Raw genomic sequence first — 24,739 nt, forward strand, 5'->3', positions numbered from 1 at the left:
TTTACGTGCCAAACCATAGCCACATATATAATCTATGCCTGCCAGATGAGCGCGAAAAGGCCGTCGTCTATGCTGGCGCCACCTACGTAGGGTAAGAGTCAGCATATTGAAGGGAGCGGCAAACCTCGTCATGGGTATGTCGCAACTGCCGCACGATAGCAGTAGCAGACGACGAAAGTTGTTAACACTCTTGTCATAATAAAGGTTTAAATCGGCAGTTGCGGTGGTAGCAGACAATTTCTTTTTTGGAAGCTGCCGAATTGGAAACGTCGCTGTGAATGTTTCGCTGCTTTCCCTAAGTTTTTTCTTGTAGCGATATCGTCGAAAATGCAAAGTTTACTTTCAAAAACTTTCAAAAAGCGCACCTTAGACCCCCTACGTAAGTGGCGCCCCCCTCCCAAGTTTTGACGCCGACCGCTTTATATTCCTATATTATTACAACACTAAGATATATAAGTATTTACACAATTTTTATTTACTTTCATGTATTTTTTGTCACCTATGAGCACCAAAAACTTAAAAAGCTCGCACGCGACAACCCTACGTAAGTGGCGCCACTGCCATAGTTCCGACGGCGGCCGCTATCAATGGGATCGCCGATAATCCGGCAGGCATAGAATATATAGGAGGCTATGGCCAAATCCACGATCTGATTATGAGGCACGCTGTAGTGGGGGGACTCCGGAATAATTTGGACTGCCTGGGATTCTTTAACGCGCACCTAAATCTAAGTACACCAGTGTTTTCACAATCCGCCTGCATCGAAATGTGGCCACCGTGGCCGAGATTCGATCCCACGACCTCGTGCTTAGCAGCCCAACACCATAGCCACTAAGCAACCACGGCAGGTCTATGGCCAAGCCAGAACAAGGCTTTGACCAAGTAGCTTCTTCAGATGTGGTTACAGTACAGTAAATGTGAACTTAAGGATGGAATAAGACCAGACAGCATCAGCGATCATGTCGTGCCTTGCTAGTTTAGTCACTCCACTTATCACTAGCACTGTGAGGAAGATAAAGCACTGGCACAACCCAGGCTTCCCCTGAAATTTGCGTTTCCCGCATTCACTATAAAAAATATGGGGGTGTCAAAATTATTGCAGAGTCCTTTACAGCATCACCGATACCCTGTGTGCAGCTTTTGGATGCAAGACCCTATCACTGAGTAGATAAAATTTTTGCGCTGGTTATGATTTGCAGTTTACTTCCACAAGTCCTAAGAATCGTTAATGAGATATTTTGGCAAACTGCACATTAAGCGAAACCAGAAGTGGGACAACATTGCTGTTGTCATTGCACGTTCAAGCACGAAGTGGCTTCGGGACCAGCGCACTTTTCTCTTGACAAATGCAACACGTGGGCAACAGCTGTGTGAAAAAAAAGGCCCCACAAATGCCTTCAGCTGTAGGTTTTCATACCAAGTTTGCTTGAGACAAATTTAACTCTAATCACTCAGTCACAATCAATACCATTGATCCTACAATTTGATATGGCTACATTAAAAGCACTCTGCAGTTCTTTTGTTGCTCACTGCAGTTAAATTGGGCTATGTGTCAGTCTCGCAATGCTAACGCTTGCACAGCATTTCTTTAGAGCAGGTAAGTTCAAGAAGCACTTGGCCCTGCTTCATTTATGTATTGTACGCTCTTGTCTCCGTTGTCGTGCCTGAACAAATTTCAACATGAATGTCGACCAGATAATCCGAATCTCCATCTTGCAGCAGGTAAGTACCTTACATTCACAATAGTCTTACTTAAAGCTGCATAATTTAATTTTTACTTTATTGAATAATTTACAATGCATAACTTGACCCTGACAAATCTTAGGCACAAGCAGGTTGCCAAATCTATACCCATGACTGGCAACCTACACTCACAATTTCTTTTGAATCCCCAGCAATGTTGTTTGTAACGTTTGAAAACTATGAAATGGTAGGGATTAGGAGCTGAATGGAAACAGGTACTGTATTACCATGCAGTGAATATGTATTAATACGGGATCCGTTATTGAGGCATTACGGACAAAGCTAGACGAGGTGATCAATCAAACTGCATGTCCCACGCATAAATACAAACTACGGATCATGTTAATTTACGTTTAAGGCTACAAGGCAATGCAGTTCCCTCTGTCAAAGTCTTGCAGCATATCCAGTTACACTCACTTCTTCGCACAGCATCAGCATACATTACAGCTTTGTGCGTCCGAAACAATTCTATAGGTATTTTTTTACTCTTTTACTCCAACATCTATTTCCTCACGTACCATAAATACATTTCTAAAATTGAATGCCATGCCGTTGTGTTCCCTCAATGTACTCAAATATTTCAATATTTAAAATTCTTTCTTTACCCTTTAATACCCCAAATTTTCTTTGTTGCATATTTACTACTGACACTTGCTATAAAATCTGCTGCAACACTTACATGAGTAATGGGCATCTATCTACCTGCACGTGCTTACACGTATCCTTTCTTGCCGGCGATAGACCTTCTGGACTTCATGGGACAGACAAAAGAGTCTACCCGATCCAAGCCCTTTTTCTAGCGACATGCACAATGCCAAAAAAACGGATCACACCACAACCGACTCACTCAAACATTCGGTTAATACGAGAGTCCACACTGGTTAGGCTTAAATGAAGGCCATTGTTCCTGCGTTGGCTGAAGAGCCACGTTCACAACAATGCACGCAGACATAAACGCCACATTTCCCCCTAAGGTTATTGACCTTTGCCAGAGCCATCAACTGCCAAGAGAGTGCGAGGCAGATCGCTCACCTCGTCGTCGTCTTCCTCTCGCTGTCGACCGACCTCGTAGAGACGACAGATGCTCTCCGAGCTGCTCATTGTGGCATCCCTGGTGCCCTGGTTCTGCGAGGGTTCCCATCCAGAAAGGCCTTATTGTTTCAACTTTCATTCATTAAAGTTAACCGTTAACTACAGTTAACTGTGCAGCGCAAACAGACTCAAATGGTAGATGCAGTCATGAAATGTGCAGCTGACTGCAAAACTTTCGGGCATGTGAAATTGCAAAACTCGAATTTCCTCACGGCTTTGCCGCTCGGTCTCGAATTATTTGCGAAAACCAGTTGTACTGCAGCAAAGTATTTCTTGCACTTTTTTTAACTGAGGAAAGATGCATTGGGCGAAATGGAATTTCGCTCTGCCGAGGAAGTGAGAGCTCAGAATACAACTATCCCTGCAACATCACACAACATTATGCTGAAACGCTCCTGCAACATAAAATAGGAAAAACAACACTGCCGTGAGACACTACCACTACTCTGCAAGTTTTACAACTTTCCTAATTCACGTTATAATGTGTCATATTAAAGGTAGGATAACAAAATACAACAACCCTTCTTTCGTGATTGAAAGTTAAATCTGAAAATCACTGGTGAATGAACACCAAGTGCTAAGCTAGTCATCAAGACGAACATGCCCAATTCTCACACAAAGCTAAGCACCACTCAAGCTACACATGACACTTTAAATTTCATTCAGTAAGTTTGGAGGAAAAGGAATTTGGTGTCTGATGCTCTCGAGTAATTAGAAAAGTACTAAGGCTGCTAACTGAATGCATACTTATGCAGATATAATTCAGAGGTGAGTGTTCCTAATTTATGAATGTTGGTGTATTCAAGATCGCTTTAATGAGAAAATATGCTAACAAAATCACTAGTCACTGTGTATTCGCCTCGAAGCCAAAAAGTGTTATTCACTCATGCTAATTTTTGGAACACCAGTAGTGCCACTCTTGTCAAGTGTGAAGATTTGGTGAGAAAAGACGCAACAATGATGAACGGGCTCAAAGTTCTCATGCCAGCTCCTTGCAACATGAAATTTTGACAATGCCCATTTGGGACTAATTAATTGTCTATCAATAAACAAAGACTTACATTACATTTATAATAAATGAATCACTCAACCTAGTGAGTTTTGAGAACTCTTTTTCTGAACAACAACAAAGAAACCGCCCGAACATGCAAAAATACTTTAAAAGGGACCGACAACCGATGTTCAAGGATCCAGCTTTTCATGGTGCTTTACAGTACTTACCTCCACAACAGCTAGGAAGTAATCAGACTCATCAGGCTTGAGGTCGTAGATGTTGCGCTTGATGTCGATTGTTGCTGGAGAACAAAAAAATTTCGCAATGAAATATTCTGACAAACTGTGGTGAAAAAGGTCAAGAAAAGCAAAGAGGATGCTAAATGTACAGCATTTAAACAAATATAACGCGCACCTCTTTCCCAAGAAATGGGCCCAAAAATTGCCTGCGTGCTACAATCGGATACAAAACTAAGACCGCGTGCACGGCGTTGGCAACAGTCAACCGTCAGAGCTGTCAGAAGCAGCCTTCACACGATGGTGACAGAGCAAGCTTTCATTTAAGGTGCTGTGGGTTCACTTCGTGTTCGACTACGAACTGGAGCAGTATTCTCGGTCAATCACTTTCGGAGATACCATCACTGCTGCAAGATTTCATGCAACTCGACATCAGATGCAACGGCATAAACTGCTGCCAGCATTTCTCGTGCTGTGTGAAGCTCACTACGTGCGCGCAGTGCTAGGAATGCTCTCGGCCACATACTTCAAAAAGTCCGATGCAGAGTCATGTAAAGTCTCGTGAAAGTATCCCTAAAAGTGATCGCCTGAGAATACCACTCCTGTATGGTTGGTATCTGAGGTGAATGATGTGCAAATTGTGCCGACGATATGCCACTTCACAATGCAAACTCAGTTAAAAAAAAGTTTCGCTTCTGTGAAATTAAATTCTGCATAGCTAGTTTTTCCTGGTTGCCAACGTGGAAACCATGCTATACTTTTATAAATTGGATTTGCGTTCCATTCAGGTGCACCTTTATTTTCTTAGTTTAAACGCACAAGAACTGAGTGTGCGTTAAGATTCAGGGGCGCATTAGAATAGCGTAAATACGGTAATATCAGACGCTTTTTTAAAAAGTCCTCCTTACAGTCATCCTGTCACGTGCATACGCGACTGAAATGTTTACTTTGCACCTTGTTTTTAAACAATGTACTACTGTATTTCCACATGTATTAACTGCAGCACGAGATGGGTAACCTGAGATGTGGGCTCACGTGAATACTGTCTCGCAAAAAGGCTTAGTAAGCGCACTGCATCACAGCATCATGCACAATGCGTCACGCCACAACACACTTGAACAATGGCCTTCAAATAATTCATGCTTGACTGTCTACATAAATGCTTTGTTGCACACAGCTATTTGCATGAGCAATATGCATTTCTTTTTTTCTTTTCCAAGGGTTTTCATTGGGTGTTATTGCAAATGCTTTACAACGTTTATACAGTCGACTTCCGTTAATTTGACCTGGACAGGAACGACGAAATCGATCGAATTATCCGGCGGGTCGAACTAAACAAGATGAAGAAAAAAACACGCACAAAAACACACTGCCGATTCATTTGGCAGTATTGGCCCAATTCCAACACTCCTCCAAATCAAACGCGCACCCACTTTCGAGGTGTCTAACATGGAAATGACATTCAAGTTGCTGAACGAAGTAGACATCTAATGCACCTCCAATATTTCGGAAAGAAAAATTGTTTCCCAAGGGGCAGCCGGTTTCCTAAAGTCAGCTTCGCTGCAATACATTAGTGTTATGCGGTAAACATACAGATGTTGCGAAGGCGGTTTTGGTTTTGTATCATTGTAGCGCAATTGTGGGCCCAAATTTCTTTAAAAAGGTGCGTGTTAGAACTGAGTAAATACCGTAATCAGACATTGTGAGCTACGGTCATTGCTTGAAAAACTTCCTAAGGTGGGCCAAAAATAGGCGAGATGACGTGTGGTCAATGCATTCACTGTCCCCTAAACTCCGCCGAGACAGACGCTGCCACTAAAGGGGGTCGCTACTGGGGTCAACATAGAGTTCAGGCACGTGCAGCACTGACTGGTCAAGTTCGAATTATCTGGCGAAGGCCAATCATAGAATCGAAATAAAGAAAGCTCGGGCCCTTAGAAATTCATGGGTGACGGCAGGGACCTTAGGCCGGGATCGAATTAACGGTAAAACCAGAATTAACCGGCGTAGAATTAACAGAAGTCTACTGTAATCATGCTTATGCCTCAAAATGTATATCTAAAATTTTGCATAATTGCTAATTATGCCAAACTAGTGATACGGCTAATAAGCTAAATTCATAGAATACTCAGAGCCACTCGTGATGACTTGGACATCATTCAATCGCCTGTGAAGCACTACTCAGCCAAGACCTAATTTCGTACTCAGAGACTAAAGCATGTTTGTGCAGATTTTGCAAAGTTTGCATGTCTGCAATAGTAACAACAAACATAATGACGCTTTCCATGTGTTTTTTTTCTTGTACTGTAGTGGCCAGACGACAACTGAAATTTTGCCGAAGACCACAATACAAGACAAATGTAAAGCTTTTTTTTTTTTTTCCTTTTCTAGAAAATATTTGTGGACAACAACAACCTACATTCCGGTTCTTGAGGTATTCGTTACTGCCTCTGTAGCTTTTATATAGTGCCACACTTGCCTGAACCTGCTCTTGCCCCGGCAGAGAAAAACACCGCAACGACTACACAAACCCAAGAGACTCACCAATGGAGGAGTAGTCTGACGCGTGGAAGGTTCGGAACGAAGAGCTAAAAAGCCGAGCTGAGTCGTCGTCGTCTTCGGTGAGCACAGCACCGTACAACACATCTCCTGCACCGTTGAAGGTCACCTGGCACTGGTCCAGAGCCGGGACCGTGTGCAGGAGCCGGAAAGTCCGCAAGTCCCACACTTCCGAGTTCGAAATCACCTGGTGTGGGAATTGAGCTCATTTTCATTTTGCACGACGACGCACACATAAAATTATTACTTCAAAGTATCCTCAAAGGCCCTCTTTCAAGGTTATTACATAATAGGGGGCCACAGATTCAACAAAATGATGTATACAGTTGACATCACTTACAACAAAAACGGTCCAAACAACATATCGGATGTAACAATGAGCACTGTGAACTTTTGTGTGTGATCTATGGTAAAATAGTCTGCTTGATGCAATGTTCCCATGGCGTTCTCGTTCCCCCCCCCCCCCCCCCCCCCTTTCCAGCATTTCGCATCTCTGCAGAGACCCAGTACCCATAATTATTGGAACATTGTAGTAGGTGGTTAATTGTGGCGTGGCAGTTACTAGTGGGCTTGACTGTACTGTTTTTTGTTTTGTGAAACCCAGTTATAACAATGAAATTTTCTTGGCACTTGAATATTGTTATAAGTGGGTTCAACTGTACGAACATATTCACAGGCAAGGCAATAAATCAAACATAGGCAAAACGTAATTTACATGTTAATCGACTGTGCAATACTGATTACAGGGATCAATACAAGCATTAACTATTTTTTTACCATGGCACTAAGCATCGATCACCGGTGACCGAAGTTGTTTGAGCGCCTATAAAAAAAAAAAAAAAAAAAAAAAGCTGCGCGTCTGGACTCGTAGCGCCATCTCGGTAATTGTATACAAAGTAGAGTTTACATATCTGCGCGGTTCACATTTTTACCGTGCGGCGGGGATTTTTTAAAAGGAGCGCGAGCTCAAAGGTTGAACGGCGTGATGCCATCGACATCCGGTGCCGCGCGCGCTCGAAAGAAAGCAGTTTCGCTTGATCCCGACGATCCTAGAAGCGATCTTTCGGACTTTTCGAGCAGTGATAACTCCGGCATCGATGTTGCGTCATCGGAGTTTAGTTCGGATGAGGAAACTTCAGCAGATCAGCCGGGAACATCAGCTGTTACACGCCCGCAAGTTACGTTTTCACCTCCCATTTTGTTTATTGATATCTACAGCCGGTTCAGTTTCCCTGTTGGTGTCCTATTTCTTTATTTCTATTTTCTTTATTTATGGTATGTTCCCTTCATTTGGACAAGACGTGCTGCCACCAGTTTCGGCCCTAAAGAGATCCGGGCATTGACCTCAGAATGACGCTCCGTAGGGGCCTGAAGCGGCTGGCGAGAGCTCTAGATTTTTTTCGCCTGTCCTTTATGGCGAAGGTCGTTCATGCTAGTATATGTATAAACACCAACAAATATGCACAGACGCATATCCTTGACAAACCGACATAGAGAATTTTCTTCTCTGAAAATATAAGTCTATCATTAGGAAAGTTTGCCGTGAATTTCATTATTTGTTTTTGGTAATTTTTATTACCTATATTGTAATTACTGTTTCTTTCCCGAAATGTACTTTTGAAATGTGCGTTTAGTAACATGTTTTTGTAAATAATATTACGCTGTAAATTAATATTTTTCTTGAAAAAAAAATTGTAGGTAGGACCAACCAAGAACTCACTATACGTCATGTAACTTTTCTTAACTCAAAGAGTACTTTATCTATGGGTATAATTCTTTAAAGAAATGTTGCCAAGGGATATATCAACAATTTGTAAATTTTGGGATTTCTCAAAAATTTTTTATGCAAATAATTTTTTTCTGTATTCTCTTAAAATAAATATTATTTGAAAGCACGTTCATTTAATTTCACTTTTATAAACTGCATGACACTGTAAACTTATTGGCTGTTGCACAAAACATTCCTAACTGAAACATACAAAAAACAGCCAATTTCCCTGTGGTAAGGAAAGAGTTAAACACACCCACAAGTGCACAAAAAATGCTAATGCAAAGATCATGTTTCCTTGAAGAAGACCTTATCATTCCTTCAAATTCAAAGTTTGTGTGAAGTAGCCTGGGCAAGCTGAATGGCAGCCCACTAAATTAGAAGCACCGTGCCTTAACAAAACAAATATCCATGTGCCATTAAACCAGTGTCCCACATACAGACATACAGATAGCTGTATGTGCTACATTTTTTTTTGTTGCCACTGTCACACTTTCTAAACTAATCTACAGTCACCGACTGACAATTCGGACACACTTCACTCTTACACAAGTTTGCAGTTTTTGCGGCTTATCTTGTCCACCAACAATAATCACCATCTATCTTGTGCACGTTTCCTTTCTTTCATGTTGCCACTTGTGCTAGTCTTGCGAAATTGAAAGTATACCCAAATGTGACGATACGAGAATACAGCAGACCGTTATTGGCCACTTGTGGAATAAAGTCACATATTTTCTGGCAAATCCAGTATTCGGACTTCCAATTATTTGGACGTTTTGGCAGTCCCTGTGGCAGTCAGTCCCCCATGGGTCGGCAACTGTACAGTCGAACTTCGATATAACCTGGATAAATAAAGTGAATGAAAAATTGTTCTTGACAATATCAGTATGTAACGAACATACGGCTAAAATGAATATCGGATAAAGTGAAGGTATTTTAATGTTTGATGCAATTTTGTTATACAGTAGCCGACGGATTTTTCGGACTCGAAAAATTCGGACTTGTTGGATATTCCGGACTTCATAGATGTACCGGCAGGATTCCCATAAAGCTGATGCATTTTCGCGACTGATTTTTCGGACGAATCTACGTGCCAATGTTCGATTTTCCGGACTAAATTGCTCGCTTCGAACCGCGCTACCCGATCTTGAGGGCCGCCATGTTGGATTTTCCAGTGCCCCCCTGTATAGCCTTCAAGATTAGTAGACGCATGCTATCCTCCCGTCTCCGAGGCCATGCCCGCGCTTCCTTGGCCGACAAAACTTCCAAAAAGCGGCACTTGCATTTTTTTTTTGCCTTTTTTTTTTGTTTGGTCAGCTCGGCACTATCGTCATATCACTTAAGCGGAATCCGGGGGGGTTTTTTTTTTGTTTGTTTCTTTTCGTTTTTTAAGTTTCGGGTGCGCCGCACGCTGTGTGCGGGTGAAAGCTTGCGAGGGTCAGCCGGCAACCGCAATTAATCTCACGCATGCGAGAGAGGAAGGCGGCTGGAGGAGCGCGCGGACTTCGTTCGCTCGCGGGGCACGGGGAGAAGGCGGCGGAGACGGTTGCATTCATCTTGCGGCTGCTGCCAACGGAGCTGCCGCGCAGGCACCGTATCTTGAAAGCGATCTGCTATGTGGCCGAAGTAGTGTGCGCCCACGATCTGCGATGGGTACAACGGGCGTGCGCCGAGTGCCGGTAGCTTCGTATGCGCTTTTTTTTTTCTTTTTTTTTTTCGACGTTCGCGTCGAAGCGAGAGAATAGACAGCGCGAAGGTCAATTTACCCGCGGTCATCGAGCGAGATGTGTTCATGTAACCTGTGCGCGCGTGACACCGTGCTTATTTAGTTAGTAAGCGCATATTTAAATACAACTTTATACGGCCGATAAAACTAACATCCTGACTTCGTATCGCTGTCTATTAATTTGCTATTGCAATCGGTGCTCCGCCTTTTGAGCGAAACTGACATTTTTCTTAAGCCGCCCTAAGCCTCATAACTTTTTTCTCTTTGGGGGGGGGGGTGGGGAGAGTTTTTCGGAATGTTTGGTTTTTCAGACTGCTCGACTTTTCGGACTATTTTTCAGTCCCCGCAAAGTCCGGAAAATCGGTCGGATACTGTAACGAGGTTCGACTGTATGTTGCAATGTTGCAGCCTCCTGTTTGGGGAGCTGGGACAGGCTGCCACTAAGCAGCTTTTATGCTGCCGTATCTACCACTTTTGCAAACAGAAATGCACCAATGTAGTAAATACATGAACTCGTGTGGTGAACTCAAGAGGAACAATCGAGGAGCTGAACACGTGCAGCCGACGCACCTCAAGCCCATTGGGGTGGAAGACGCCGTTGACGTGGGGGTTGAACTTGTCAAACTTGTGCAGGGGCGACACCGAGCGCACGTCCCACAGCACGCCGTCCGAGAGCACCAGCTCGTCGGTCGGGTTGAAGGTGGCCCGGTTGCGAGTGTAGTGGTTCGACAGGTCGGCATCGCGCAGCGTCGAGAGCAGGGCCCCGGTGGTCGTGTCGTAGATGTGGGCCGTCTCGTGCCGTGTGCCCAGCACTCGGTCCAGCGACTGCTTGCCGAACTCCACATAGTAGTCGTCGTCAAATGTGAGCCTGCCACAGACACAGTGTGGACCGTGAGCACAAGCTCATCACTGAAGGCCAAACCCCATATGCGCGAAAATGCAAGCGACGGTATGAGCGACGAAACGGGCCGTTCGCGCGACGTGTCACGAGGTCGAAATCGCACGATCGCTCGGTTTTTCAAGTTTGAAATTCGTCGCCCGTCGCCCGGAAGTCCTGTGCTCAAGCAGCCAATAGTAAAACACCGGAACGGGATGTTCATCAGTGACGTACTGCCGGTTGTCTCCACGTGCTTTTCGACTCGCAGCAACGTGCACACAGCGAGCAAATAAAGTAATGTTTATGCACGTGCATATAAAAAAAATACTGCAGGACAATGATAAAAATTTTTTATGTATTATTGTGCAACAAAACATCTTATTTTACACTGCATAACCGCTGAGAACGCGCCACATTTGGTAAGAGTAGACACCCTCATGCCAGCAACCATGGAGATCACTCGCTGAGGCAGTCGCGTGAATGGGGTTTGCCCGTGCAAGCGACAGCTTGCGCGAAGGCGATCTACGTCACGTTGCTCGTCGCTGTCGCGTGCATTTTCGCGCATATGGAGTTTGGCCTTGAAGCCAAACGCTTTGATGTTGAATTGCATCAATAATGACGAGCAGAAAAATCGCAGTACAGTCAAACCTCGATATAACGAAGTTGCACTTGCAGCGAAACACTTCGTTATATCGAGGTTTCGTTAATTCAATAGAACTAAGATGGGGAAATAAAAATAGTTTGTTACATCGCGAATTTCGTTAAATCGTGGTTCGTTATATCGAGGTTTGACTGTGCACACAACGATTCCTGTCACGCGATTGTACCCTGCTCAAGACCAGCTGATTCTAGTGACAACACCGGAGGGATGTCACTCAAACCGCCGACAAAGTGAGAAAAGAAAGATGACTGCAGTAGAATCGTTGCATCATTCAAACTTAGGCATAGCCAATGACTCACTTCTGGTCGAAGACATCTGTAAAGCTCCACATCGACGACAGTGGTCTCCGCCATGCCGATGAAGTGAGTAAGAACTTCCCGTCCTGCAAAAGGAAGACGCATGACATTGCTGAGGACTGTCGCAATCAGTGGCAACTGTGGGGAATGCCAACCCTACAGCATGAAGGTTATTCAAGGGTAGCCGAACTACAGTTCGCTCACAGCTTTTCTTGAGTCTACTCGCAGCTCAAAGCAGGCTACTCAGATCGGTAGCCACTGCCTAATACTGGCTGCAACTTCTGCCAAACCGGGTTGTTTTCATTACTACACCCAAGCAATCGTCATTCTTGTATTTTATCAGATTCTGGGGTTTTACGTGCCGAAACCACTATCCGATTACGAGGAATGCACTAGTGGGGGGACTCTGGGTTAATTTTGACCACCTGGGCTTCTTTAACGTGCACCCAATGCACGGTACACGGGAGTTTTTGCCTTTCGTCCCCATCGAAATATGGCCGCCACGGCTGGGATTCGATCCAGCGATCTCATGCTTAGCAGCGCAACACGATAGCCGCTAAGCCACTACGGCAATGCAACTCTTGTAAGATACACCTGTGTTTTTCTAGCAGGGAGGTGACCAAGTCAAAAGGCAGCCAATCTTAATCTTGAAAGCAGACAAAAGTAATGTTACTTGAAGGGTAAGCTGACCAAAGCAACACAGTAAGGAAAATACAAGAAAATTTAAGTGCTGAAAAAAAGATGGGCATGGCAAGAAACTGCACACAAGTGCTGCTCCAAGCCAAACTTATTTTGAGTAAAAAAACTGAGTAAAAGAAAATTGCACAGCTGGTGCCCTTAGGCCAAATACTACAGGCAGTCTTCTAATAAAATGCAGAGCCAAGCTATGCTATCTTGTTTAAAGTTCGAACCCCACTGACCTTTGATGGTTGGCAGTGCGTGAGCTCCGACTCATGGCACGAGTAAGTTGCTTCCTCCTGCAAACCAGAAACACTCGTTATCCTACATCCAGAGAAATTTCCTGCGCATAGCTAACGACAGCCAGTGATGGGCAGTATGTCATCCTTTCTATTGCTAGGATTCTGCAAAAAAAAAAAAAAAACATTCAGAAGCTGCTACAGTCAATCCCAGATATGTATATTGAACTCGAAGGAAATTGCGAAATAGTTCGATGTATCGGTAATTCGAAATACAAAATATGCCTGTCTGAAACTAATTTGAGCACATCTAGGCCAATTTCCCCAAGATTGTGAGAAATGGGAACTAACCGATTTGCTTCTCTAAGGCCATGTTGAACGCACAAAAGTATTTATTTTTTTGCACACCAACGTTGCAAGTCGCTTGCGGTGCGGAATGGTTTTCGCGATCTAACATTAAAAGCGAACGTCAACCGGAGGCGAGAGCGCAGTGTGCTTCGCGCGCTTAGAAGTGCTTGTTGTGCGTTTTATTAAAAATAAGGTAGAAATGGGGGCATGCATCGTGGAAGCAAACTAGCCTGTACGGATACGTGCCGTGTTGCCATCAGTGCACTTGTACTGGGAATCGCGTGCGAGTGTGCTCGGCTGCATTAAACTACTAATTCGCCGTTTAAACGGCCGTTCATCATATGTGGGCAATGAATGGACCAGACACTTGTCAGGTTTCGGAAGCACTCATCCTCGCTTCTCGACCGCCCTTTAAGAAAGATGCCCGTGCACCTCTGCCTGGATGCCGCTCAGCTGCTCCGACGCCTTGCTACCAGTTCGTCCCTTTGTTCTCGGCCCTTCCCCTCCAGCTCCTGCTTCGGCGAGTGCTAACACTACACACATGCTGTTAGTTTCGAGAGTGGAGTTCAGCTTGCAGAACGTCCAAGTCTAATCTCACTCACGTGCAACCGTGCGAGCACGAATGAACAGCGTTGAGTGGAAACTCGGGAATTGCACAGAGGTTAGTCTTGCACGCCGCTGCCGCAGTGGGTCTTTCTGTGATGTGCGGATGTGGCGTACGATGACTTTGTTAAATTCAAACTGTTGTGTAAAGATCCGTTCATGTGGGGGTTGAGGTCACATTCGTTTTGGCCGCTTGCGGAATCCTAGAATGACGTTCACAGAAAGCCCTTGTCTACAAGAACACAAACCCAGCGGTACAGCATCTCCAGTTTGGTATCCCATGCCCGTTGCCACTCGGTGAAAAGATGTGTCATCCATGCTTTCTTGTGGAACGCATATCGGACTGGCAGGCTATTCACGTTTTTTGAAGCAGAGTGGAGATCTGCTTTTGCCGACAGAGAACGGCCGCAGTTTTCACGAGGCATCCATGTGCACACTGAGCTAAACTGAGAGCAAGCTGCCCATTTTTCCTTCGTGGCATGTACTGCCCTTCAGATTCAATCTCTTCTTTGACAGCATATGCCAAGACAGTGCCATTTAAAAATTCGTCGGCATTAGATATTTCCAACATTGCAAGAGGTGATTGCATTTCCATTAGGAGAATCGCACTTTTGCAGGGGTCCGGAGCAGCGCGGTGAAGCGCAGCGCAGCGTTCGATATATTGAATGTGCTGGTGAATGGGAGTTTGATGTATGCATAGTATACTGCTACACTTTTGCATGGGATTTTCAAGGGGATTTTACAACTATTCCATATAGACAATAATTCGATATATCCGAGTTTCGTATATTCAAGAGTGACTGTATTACCCACAGAAATGTTTGTAGACTACAAACATTAAAGAGAAACTATGAAGAACTTAAAATTAGGAGGGCGTCAGATATAGCTGTGAATCACTTAAGGGGGACAGCTTCAATATTCTGGCGGCAATGCTGCAAATACAAGAAAGTCAGATCCAAGACACCTGTTGACATCAATGTTAAAATGAATGTTGGAAATGTTTCCAACAGACGCACCAGGACAGTTGTACAAACAGTTATCTCAACAAATTATCTATCGTCAGACTGGCACTGCAAATGAGTGTTGCCGTTACACTAAAGATTAGGATTTTGCTAAAACAATATTCAGAACTCGTTAGGATGCACTACATTTTCTCATGAAAGTGCTAAAACATCGTTAATAAATTGAAAAATGTACAACAACATCTAAACCCGATGTTTTACTACAATTGTGTTTCAGTCGCTAAAGAAGCCACGAATTTAAGTGCCAGCGCTGACGGTGGCTTTCAAACTCACCAGGCCTGTGTAGAGATTGTAGACGTGCAGTTCGCCAACTAGGGTGCCAAGGAACAGGTACTGGGAACCAGCCTGCAGCAGGAATAAGACATGTCAAGGTGGATATACGGAAAGTTCACACAGAACCAAGTTTCTGACAAACAGAATTCGACTGCACCAGTGTTAGGGAGAGGACTGGCTTGCGCTTCAGTCAAATAGCATCGTGGACAAATGCCACACAAACAGCAACATTTGAAGTAAGGCCCCCTTATAAGTAACACCTTGAGAATGCAACTTTGTACGTTGCGCATCCACCTATAGAGAGTGCGCAGGCTTCAAATCAACCATACAAGACAAACTCATGCTAACACCCCAAGCATTCTAGTTAGCCTTATTTAGTTCGTACTAGGTAAATTGACTATACTGAATTTGCTTCGACGTTGAAATCACACTTCACCTTTCGACCATGACAGGATGACTTTAATGTTACCGATTATAAACGGGACATGCTCCTTCACGGGATCTGGCCTTATATATTCACAACAGTGGCACCAATGCTTTCCCACATTTTCATCATTTGCTTGCTTGAAATGCTCTCTACCCAGTCAAAGTGACGGTTTTGGGCAGTTGGAACACTAATTCACAACTCCAGCTCTAAAATTTTGCACTAGCATTCTTTTAAAGCAGTGAACCAAATCTTCCTTGAAAGACAGGTCCATGGCCCCTGAACTGTAGCTCATCCAGCCAGTTTGTGCCAATATTACCAAGGACAAGTCCTACTCATTCACACCTCACTTTGCTTTCTTTTATGATAAAGAAGCCATGTGCACAACTTGTTCAACTGATAACAGTTCATTTGGTGCACTCATGCATATCATTTAGTAATTTACGTTTGTTCTGCTTTCATAAGAGCAGAGCTATTATTGCAGGTATTGCAGGCATTTCTGTACTAAGAGAAGAACTTAGTGCTGACGTCTCACTCAATGTTTCTGCTGGGTACAAAATATAAACCATACAATTGATATAGTTTTTTTAATGACAACATTACATGAAGAAATTGGACAAGTTAAAACAAATTTGAGAAATTTTGTGCACTTCTACCAGAAAGAACTTGGGAGAAAAGGGCATTTTTGAGTGTCATTTTTATGCATTCACCTGAACCCTCTAAATTAAAAAAAAAGAAAAATTAAGAAAGAAAACATATCAAGAAAGGATGTTGGTAAGCTTCCAAGTACAATAAATAAATCACTATACAGTCAAACTTCGTTAATACCTAGTTAGCCGGGAACGACGTGTAGGTATGCACTACGCACTTAACGATGTACAAATTAACCGCCAATGCCAGTTTAGCGGCTACTTACTGGCCGGAAAAGAACTATGTCACGATGCTCTCAAACGCACACACCTGATCAGACGGGCTTTTATTTTCGGGCAGGCAGCAAAAAATCGGTTATCTTCACTTGCCGCCATGGTGGCCTTGCCACAACGATGGCATCTTCGAACAGAACACTACGACAACACCATCACTGCAAGCACACTGGCGGAATGAAGGAAAAACGAATCGCAGTTTCACCCTATAGGCAAAGCATTGATTGCGATAGCAAATTAGTAGACAGCTATAGTCCAATTCCCCAACAATGAATGCCGCTACAACGAGATTTTGACCACAACGAAGACTTTCCGAGAATGAAACTGGGACTGAATTGAAATTGGAACTGCCGAGTAGTCAAATTATAAGACCCTTCGGATTGTATGTCTGCTTGAACGAGGTTTTCGCAAACGAAATCAAATCTAAAGTACCGATTTACGCTACTGCAATCCATAGCCACGCGTGGTCATCACGCGCCTGCGCGAGACTGCATGGGATTACCACAATCGCTGCCGTTTTCTGTGGGGTGTGTCCGGTCGAAATGGTTACGCCAACGAAGAAGTGTAAATTTCTCTCTCCCAAGGAGAAGGCATATATGATCGCCGAGGCAGAAAGTGGAAGGAAAAAATTTCGCAGTTCTGCCCGAAAGGCGAAGCATCAATTGTGATAGCAGATTAGCAGACAGCTATACGAACTGAGGATAGATTTATTGGAAGTATAAACTTTAAACATTCGCTTACTAACTAAATTACCAAGCACGGTGTCATGCGCGCACAGGTAAACATGAACACATCTCGCTCGATGACCGCGGAAACTTGGTGTGAACACGCTGGAGTGAGAAGGCACGGCAATAGCAGTGAGCAAATTGACCTCCGTGCCGTCTCTCACTTCAACGCGAACTAAACGTCGAAAGCACAGCGCACACGACTCTACCAGCACTAGTTGCACTTTGTCCGTTATTGCAGATCGCTTTGCAGATGAGGCCAGCGTGGGCACGCACTTTATGCACGTCACAAATTGCTTTCAAGATATGGCGGCCGCGCCACGGCCGCTGTTAACATTATGCCAACGTCTCGTCGTCTAGGGAAAATGACAACCCGCTAGACACACTGACTCCGGCAACTGCTTCAAAGTAATGGATCATTTTGACCTCATCAGAAAAAATATCAGAGCCCACGACAATGACATTGCGATGGCTCTTAATGGACTCTGAGACTCGCGTAACGCCTTTGCTTGCCGTGAAGCGTAAAAAATCCAGGCTGACCGACTTCTGCAAATAAAACTTCCGGTAAGTGCAAGCTTGCCAAGCTTGCCGACTTTGTCATAAATATGCAATCAAATTGTCATAATTCAAACCGCTTGATAGCAACGGTGCATGTGCTGCAAAATGAGTGTTTCGCGATGGCCGGGCACACGCGCTGGTTTAGGCGTCAGCCGTAATGTACGGAAATTGCTGTAACAATGGCGCGAAATGCATTCTCTCATGAAGTTGACACTTTATTGACTGCCTTCGGTACGTCTCAACCTTTGCCCCCATGCCATCGCGAAGGTTTCCAAGACGATGGTTTCAGTTTCGTTCATGTCTGTCGTTTGGCGTTCGTATAAAGTACTAATTTTGCGTCAACGAAGTTCCGCCACAACGAAATTTTTCGCGTGTTCCGTGAATTTCGTTGTAGCGGGACTCGACTGTCTACGAACTAAATATAGTAGTTTTATTGGTCGTATAAACTTGTAAACATTCGCTTACTAACAAAAGTAACAAGCACACGAACAAGCAGTAATCATGAATACATCTCGCTCAATGACCGGGGAAACTTAATGTCAAAACGCTGGAGTGAGGAGGCCCGGTAAGAGCAGCGAGCGAATTAACCTTTGTGCCGTCTCTCACTTCAACGCGAACTGTCGAAAGCACAGTGCACACGAAGCTACCGGCCCTAGTCGCACTTTGTTCGCATCGCAGATTGCTTTGAAGACAACGGCCACGCGGACACGGACTTTTTCCACGTCGCAGATCGCTTTCACGCTACGGCGCCCGCGCGGCCACTGCCAAAGTAAAACGCCCCCCACTTTCTCACCTTTCCTGCTGTACCTCGCGCGCGACAAAAGCGGGCTTCCACCCTGCCTTTCTCCCTTGCGCACGGGGGATTGAGCTGACCCTCCCAAGCTTTCTCTCGCACATACAGCATATGGCGGCGATGTTACAGTGTTCAGACTTTATACGGAACCTCAAAGCGACGACCACGGCGACGGCAGAAATGTGCTTGGAGTGTTCATAAGATTGCTATCGCAATAAAATGTGCTTCTGGGTGGTTCCTGCTTGAATTGGATTCGCGATTTCGTACCCCCTACCGGCAGCTTCTTCGCGTTACCGGAAGCCAATCTCGAAGGCCATGCTTTTGTGCGCGGCAATCTGCAACAGCTGTATGAGCAGGAAATACGTCATGGTGGCCATGTTTCAAGTTCACTATCGCTGGTGACTGTCCGGGTGACGCAGCTCGAGAATCAAACGTCTGCGCACATGAGATTTTGCTGATTTTGGTGCCTGTGCATGTAGAACAAGAAAGTAAATAGTACGCACTAACCGTTTGGTGGCAAATGAGCGACTACGGCTTGGTCAGCCAATAACGGGTTTCAATGGGGGCTGGGTGGGGGAATCATCGCGACTACGTTTAAACCGCAATTACACATTAAGCGGGTATGTATTAACGAGGTTTGACTGTAGTAATGTTTCTATCAACAAGTTTTGGTTTTGGCATCAAGCAGCAGCATGCCTCAAGACATCACCGTACACTGGCTTTTTTCCTACGATTGCTACGGCTGTTGCACACAATCGCAGCCTGAACAAAAGTGTGCAAAACTCACGTTTATTCTTTACTGCGATAGCATTACAGGCAGACTTCAGCCGCTTTAGAAGTATCTAACCAAGAACTCATGTCCTGTAGTGTGTACACAAGCATGCAACATTGCGCACAAAATCTCAAGTCTATGAGACATATGAGGTACAGAAACAACACTTTGATAAATAATAGTGCAAGGTCACCCATGATGCACTTGAGCACAGCTTTCGAGATGTCACAATCATCACAATCTAGGTGTGCTATCGCATACTTAGAGAGCTAGTGGTGATAGGCTATGGCTTGGTTTTTTATTAGCAACATCCATTATAAAGCTACACAAGTCAATTTTAGAATGTCATGACACCATGATAATAATGAACCCTGGTTTGGCATTTCGAGATTAACTTAGCATAAAATTAAAATAACTTGTGAGTGTTTCCCGCCCTTCATACGTGCTAAGTGTGAGGTAGGGCTCCTACAACTCTAAGAAAGATATGCGCCGGTACTCCTCTGAAGGCAAAGGCCTCTAACACATTACACAGCAGATCAGTGCCAAAACACATGCAGTGACTTCAAATGTCATACAAAGGAAGAAGGAACAGAGGGAACTCACTGAAAACGCACAGCAAGAGTAGCTGCTTGTGCCATCAGGGTCTCGGAAAGTCCGCACTGGACGAAACCTGCAATGCAAAACAGCTGTGTCAGGTCAAAACTCTACACATTACGTTCCGTATTGAAAGCAGAGTTGCAGATTTAAGATTTCGACAGGCAACAGACACTCCAGTACAGTAGACTACCATTAATTCAACTGCAGTCAATTTTATTTTTCGGTTAATTCAATCCTGACCGAAGGTCCCGCCCGGCGCCTGTACCTACAGTTAAACCTGCTTATAACGAACCTCCATATAACGAATTCCTGGATATAACGAAGTTTTTCGATTCCCCGCCGTTACTCCATAGAAGCACATGTATTTGAGACCTCTACGTAATGAAGTGGCAGCGGGAGACCCCCTCGATATAACGAATTTTCCCCTCCGACTACCTAGAGATTTCGCCCCAAATTTTGTCATTTTTGCGCGAGCAGCAACCGAAAGTACCTTCTGCGCCGCGATGAAATGCGAAGCGAGCGCACGTGTGTGTGCGTGCGTGTGCGAGGCGGCCCTGCATCCCTCGACCCGGCGATCTTGCCGCCGCGGGCATGACCTTTCCCCCTCCCTTCATTCACATCTGATCCTGCCGCTTGCTGCAGCTGGCCTAGTCTGCCAAGCCGGCACTCTCTCCTTTTCCAGCTGATGTTGCCAACGCGCTGGTACACGCTGTGGCACATCAGACTCGATGAGCGCGGACACGTCCTGTCAAACGCTGGCGGCGTGTGGAAGCGCCGCTGGAGAAGCGACCGAAGTGACCTTCGTGCTGTTGTCTATCGCTTCAACGCAAACTGAGCGCCGAGAACACACAGCACGCAGAAAGCTACGAGCCGCCGACGCACCTACACTGCTAGACTCTGCCCCAACACAGATCGCTTTCAAGATACGGCCTGCGCGACCGCGCGCCGCCCCGCTATCCCTCCCCCTCGCTCCCTCGCCGCTGCCTCGAGCGCAACGGAAGGCGCGCTTCCTCCCTACTTTTCTTGCGTGCGCGAGATGCGGTCGTCAGCTCCCTCCCACGTTTTCACTCGCACATACAGCATACGGCGCGCGGCGACTGCGTTATCGCCCTTAGACTTAGGGTACGGCCACGCTAGCGGCAAAAACACGCAGCAAAAACGCGCGTCAGAAACGCACGGCAAAAGCGGCAGGAATCGGGGGTCTTGCGGCGTGCCGCGCGAAATGGGTTCTGCGGCAAATGCCGCGTGCCGCGAGATGAAGAACCAATCAAGAGTGACGAGGGTGAGGTCATGGAGCCATCACAACCGGAACGCCGCCGGTCCGCGCCGGGTTTTCAATCGACGATCGTCGTCTCTCGCATGAAACGACGAGCGCTCGCGGTGTTGCTCGCCCGTTCGGAGAGCGCGGGAGATCTTATCGCGCTGCCGCGCGGCAAGACGCGCGTGCCACGGTGGCCTTGCGGCAAGGCGCTGACGCGCAGCAACTTGCCGCTCGCTGCATGACGCATTGAGTTCTATGGGAGCTAAAAAAAAAAAAAAAAATGAATTATGGGGTTTTACGTGCCAAAACTAGTTCTGATTATGAGGCACGCTGTAAATTCGGACTCCGGAAATTTGGACCACCTGCATTCCGCCCCCATCGAAATGCGGCCGCCGTGGCCGGGATTCGATCCCGCTACCTCGTGCTAAGCAGCCCAACACCATAGCCACTGAGCAACCACGGTGGGTAGTTCTATGGGAGCTGTCCGGGACCGGTCGAAAACGACGTAACAGCCGGGAAAACGCAGCCCCCGGGAACGTAACAGCGAGGTTCTACTGCAACACTATATGACGCTACGACGCCATCGTGACGCTCGCTCTTCGTTTCCGATGCCTCGCGCTTGTGCGAAACGACATGCGTCCACACATCCGGTACCTGGTGTGACATTCCGAGGATGAGTGCTTCGACGAAAACGGAAAACGGGTGCGCGTTACAATTGAGGGCGCGTTAAAATCGAGTAAATACGGTAAACGTTTATTTTTCGAATTTTCGTGCCGAACCTGCATATAACGAAATCCTCTTTATAACGAAGTTTTTTGGGAATTTGTCAATTTCGTTATATCCAGGTTTAACTGTATAAGCAAAAACATCAATTCTTTTGAGCCTAAAATTGGCCTTCACTGGATAATTCAGACTTGACCATTCAGCATGCATGCGTGTGACCCCTATGGTGACCTCAATAGCGACCGCCTTAGTGGCAGCGTCTTTCTTGACATAGCATAGTGGTCAGCGAATAAAGTCAATACTGCATATACAGTAAAACCTAATTAATTCGACCCTCGTTAATTAGGAAAGTCAGATAATTCGGACTCATCCTCTGGTCCCGGCCGGCCTCTGCATTATTCTATGCAATCAAACTCTCGTTAATTGGGACGTATTTGGCCACACATCGGTTAATTTAGACAACTTTCAGAGCTTGGCGAACGAAGAGAGCTGCAAATGTACGACACAAAAAGAGCAGAAACGGCGTGAGCACCTAACCGAAACGAAGCGGTGTCTGCATCTTCATAGCCATTAGCAGAAATCATACATGAAACATCGGAACGCTTTGTGCATTCCGGCGTCAAAACGCAACGCCTTTAGTTTTGCGTTTACCGCCGCCCATAGCACCGCGCTGGCCGCGAACTTTCATAACTGCACAGTCGCTATCTATGATAGTGTCGACAGCGGCCGCAGCTTCTTTCACAGCAGTTGTGGCAAACTAGTTTCGTTTTGACTCGGGACGTGCGTCGGCCGCGTGACTAAAGAACTGCATAGCTGCCATCCGTGATCGCGTCGATAGCGACCGCAGTTTCACTCACAGTTGTTGCGGTGAACAGTAGTTTCGTTCCGACTTGGTGTATGTGTCGGCCGCGTGCCTTCAGCACCATAAGGTCTCCATTTATAATAGCGTCGATAGCGACCGCAGTTTTCTACGCAGCGGTTGCGGTAAATAGTTTTTTTCGTTTTGACTCGGTGCAAAGCTGTCGAGGATGAAGAGCATCGGCTACACCGCGATAAACGGACGATCTGTTGGCGATCAGCTCACTGGCGAAAACATTATTGGGATGTGCGGGCGGTGGTGCAAGACATGTCGCAAATAAAGGCGTGCGCTGCGGCCGTGCTGCGAAGGAAGTCGCGAGGCCTCGATCGCCGCTGCGAGAGCCAGTGAGTCACGAGACGACAAGAATTTCAGCTTCCACTCGATCTTGCGCAAAATAGCAGCCGGATTTTCTCACTCAATAAAATTCACTAAATAGTGTGTTGACGTAGTATTTGCTTAATGTTTTCTGGATATCCGATAATTCGACATTCGGTTAATTCGGATGTTTTCTTCTGTCCCGTGAAATCCAAATTGAGGAGGTTTTACAGTATCAAACTTGGATATACCAAATTATTGTCTACATCAAACAGTTATAAAATCCTATTGAAAATTCCACGCAAAAGTATAGCGATGTACAGTCAAACCTCGATATAATGAACCTCGATTTAACGAAATTCGCGATGTAATGAACTATTCTTATTTCCCCATCTTAGTCCCATTGAATTAACGAAACCCCGGTATAACGAAATTCTCGATATATCGAAGTTGAACTTCGTTACATTGACGTTTGACTGTACTGAAATTTTGGATGCAAAAAACCTTCGCCGTCCAATTTTTCCGACTTTTTGCCATGACCGCAGGACACAAACACCGCTGCAGCCATTTTTATCATCTCGCCGCCTCGAACCGGTGCTCTCGCACGCAGATCCACTGGCAGCCGTTCGACGTTCGCTCCCAAGCTTCTCGCTGTTCGGTGCCGTGTTTTGCATTGATACAATGCGCCGCTGTTAGCAGTGGCGCCGACTCCACCTTTGTAATTCTCACCAATGGCTTCGAAGTTCGGAAAGCATGATGCGTTGCATAATACCGCTTCCCGAAAGTCAGCTTCGCCTCAATACATCACCGTAACGCGGAGAAGCATACCAAGAGTGAGAAGGGGTCACGGAACAAGGTATGTTTTCCTTGATTATACACGCCCGCATTTGCTGTTTCCTATCACAATAAGAGCCTGAATACGCCTGATAAGGATACTGGCAGGCCTTTAGAGCTATTTCGGACATGCCTGTGGCGATTGGAGCTCTTGGGGGCAGTAAAAGGCATGCATGAATATTTTCGGAGTGCCCTATTTTTCGGACTTCTCGTGGCCCCTAGGGAGTCCGAAAAATTGGACGTTGACTGTATCGAATGCTGCACTGCATCATGCCCCTGCAAGTGCACTCCTTCTAATGAAGACGCGATCACTTCTCGCGTGGTCGGAAATATTTTATGCCCACAAACTTGAAACAGCATGGTTTTGGCAAATGCTGTCAAACAAGAGATTGAATCTGAAGGGCAGTACATGCCACTGAGGAAAGATGAGAAGCACGATGTTCTCAATTCTGCTTTCTGTGCATACGGATGGCTCACAGGCAAACTGCAGCCGTTCGTTATTGGCAAGGGCATACCGGCACTCTGCTTCAAGAACGCAAATGGCATCGTGGCCCAATGTGCATTCCACAAGAAAGCATGGATGACACTCGATCCCGTCGTGGGGCCGGGCACGGAATGTAGAACTGGACATACCTCTGTTGGCTCTGCAACATATCTGCTGGCTCTGTGGTATCTGTGACAGTTTGTGTGTATTTTTGGCTTTTCTGAAGGAGTTGTGTCCAATCGCCATGAAGCCAAGCCGATTTTTATAGCGGGGAGGTACAGGGTTAGTAGAGAACATTCAACTCAAAATTCAAGGACAATTCTATGATTCTAAAGATGTGAAAGTCTTAAGTTCAA

At 45.6% G+C, this 24,739-nt stretch overlaps 1 protein-coding gene across 7 annotated transcripts in view; it reads right to left on the reverse strand.

Annotated features, from left to right (window-relative positions):
• Nucleotides 1–24,739, reverse strand: part of LOC119466332 (DDB1- and CUL4-associated factor 1) — a 98,335-nt gene that overhangs the window by 10,328 nt on the left and 63,268 nt on the right. For all 7 annotated transcript variants that reach the window (XM_049657788.1, XM_037726838.2, XM_049657789.1 and 4 more), the window contains exons 23-30: nt 19,914–19,980; nt 15,116–15,187; nt 12,873–12,929; nt 11,956–12,038; nt 10,689–10,986; nt 6,610–6,811; nt 4,057–4,130; nt 2,776–2,868 (exon numbers count right to left, since the gene is read on the reverse strand). In XM_049657788.1, coding sequence (XP_049513745.1) covers nt 2,776–2,868; nt 4,057–4,130; nt 6,610–6,811; nt 10,689–10,986; nt 11,956–12,038; nt 12,873–12,929; nt 15,116–15,187; nt 19,914–19,980 — 946 coding nt within the window. The remainder of the gene's footprint in view (nt 1–2,775; nt 2,869–4,056; nt 4,131–6,609; nt 6,812–10,688; nt 10,987–11,955; nt 12,039–12,872; nt 12,930–15,115; nt 15,188–19,913; nt 19,981–24,739) is intronic.

This window comes from Dermacentor silvarum, chromosome 10 (genome assembly GCF_013339745.2).
Source record: "Dermacentor silvarum isolate Dsil-2018 chromosome 10, BIME_Dsil_1.4, whole genome shotgun sequence".
Lineage (NCBI taxonomy): Eukaryota > Metazoa > Arthropoda > Arachnida > Ixodida > Ixodidae > Dermacentor > Dermacentor silvarum.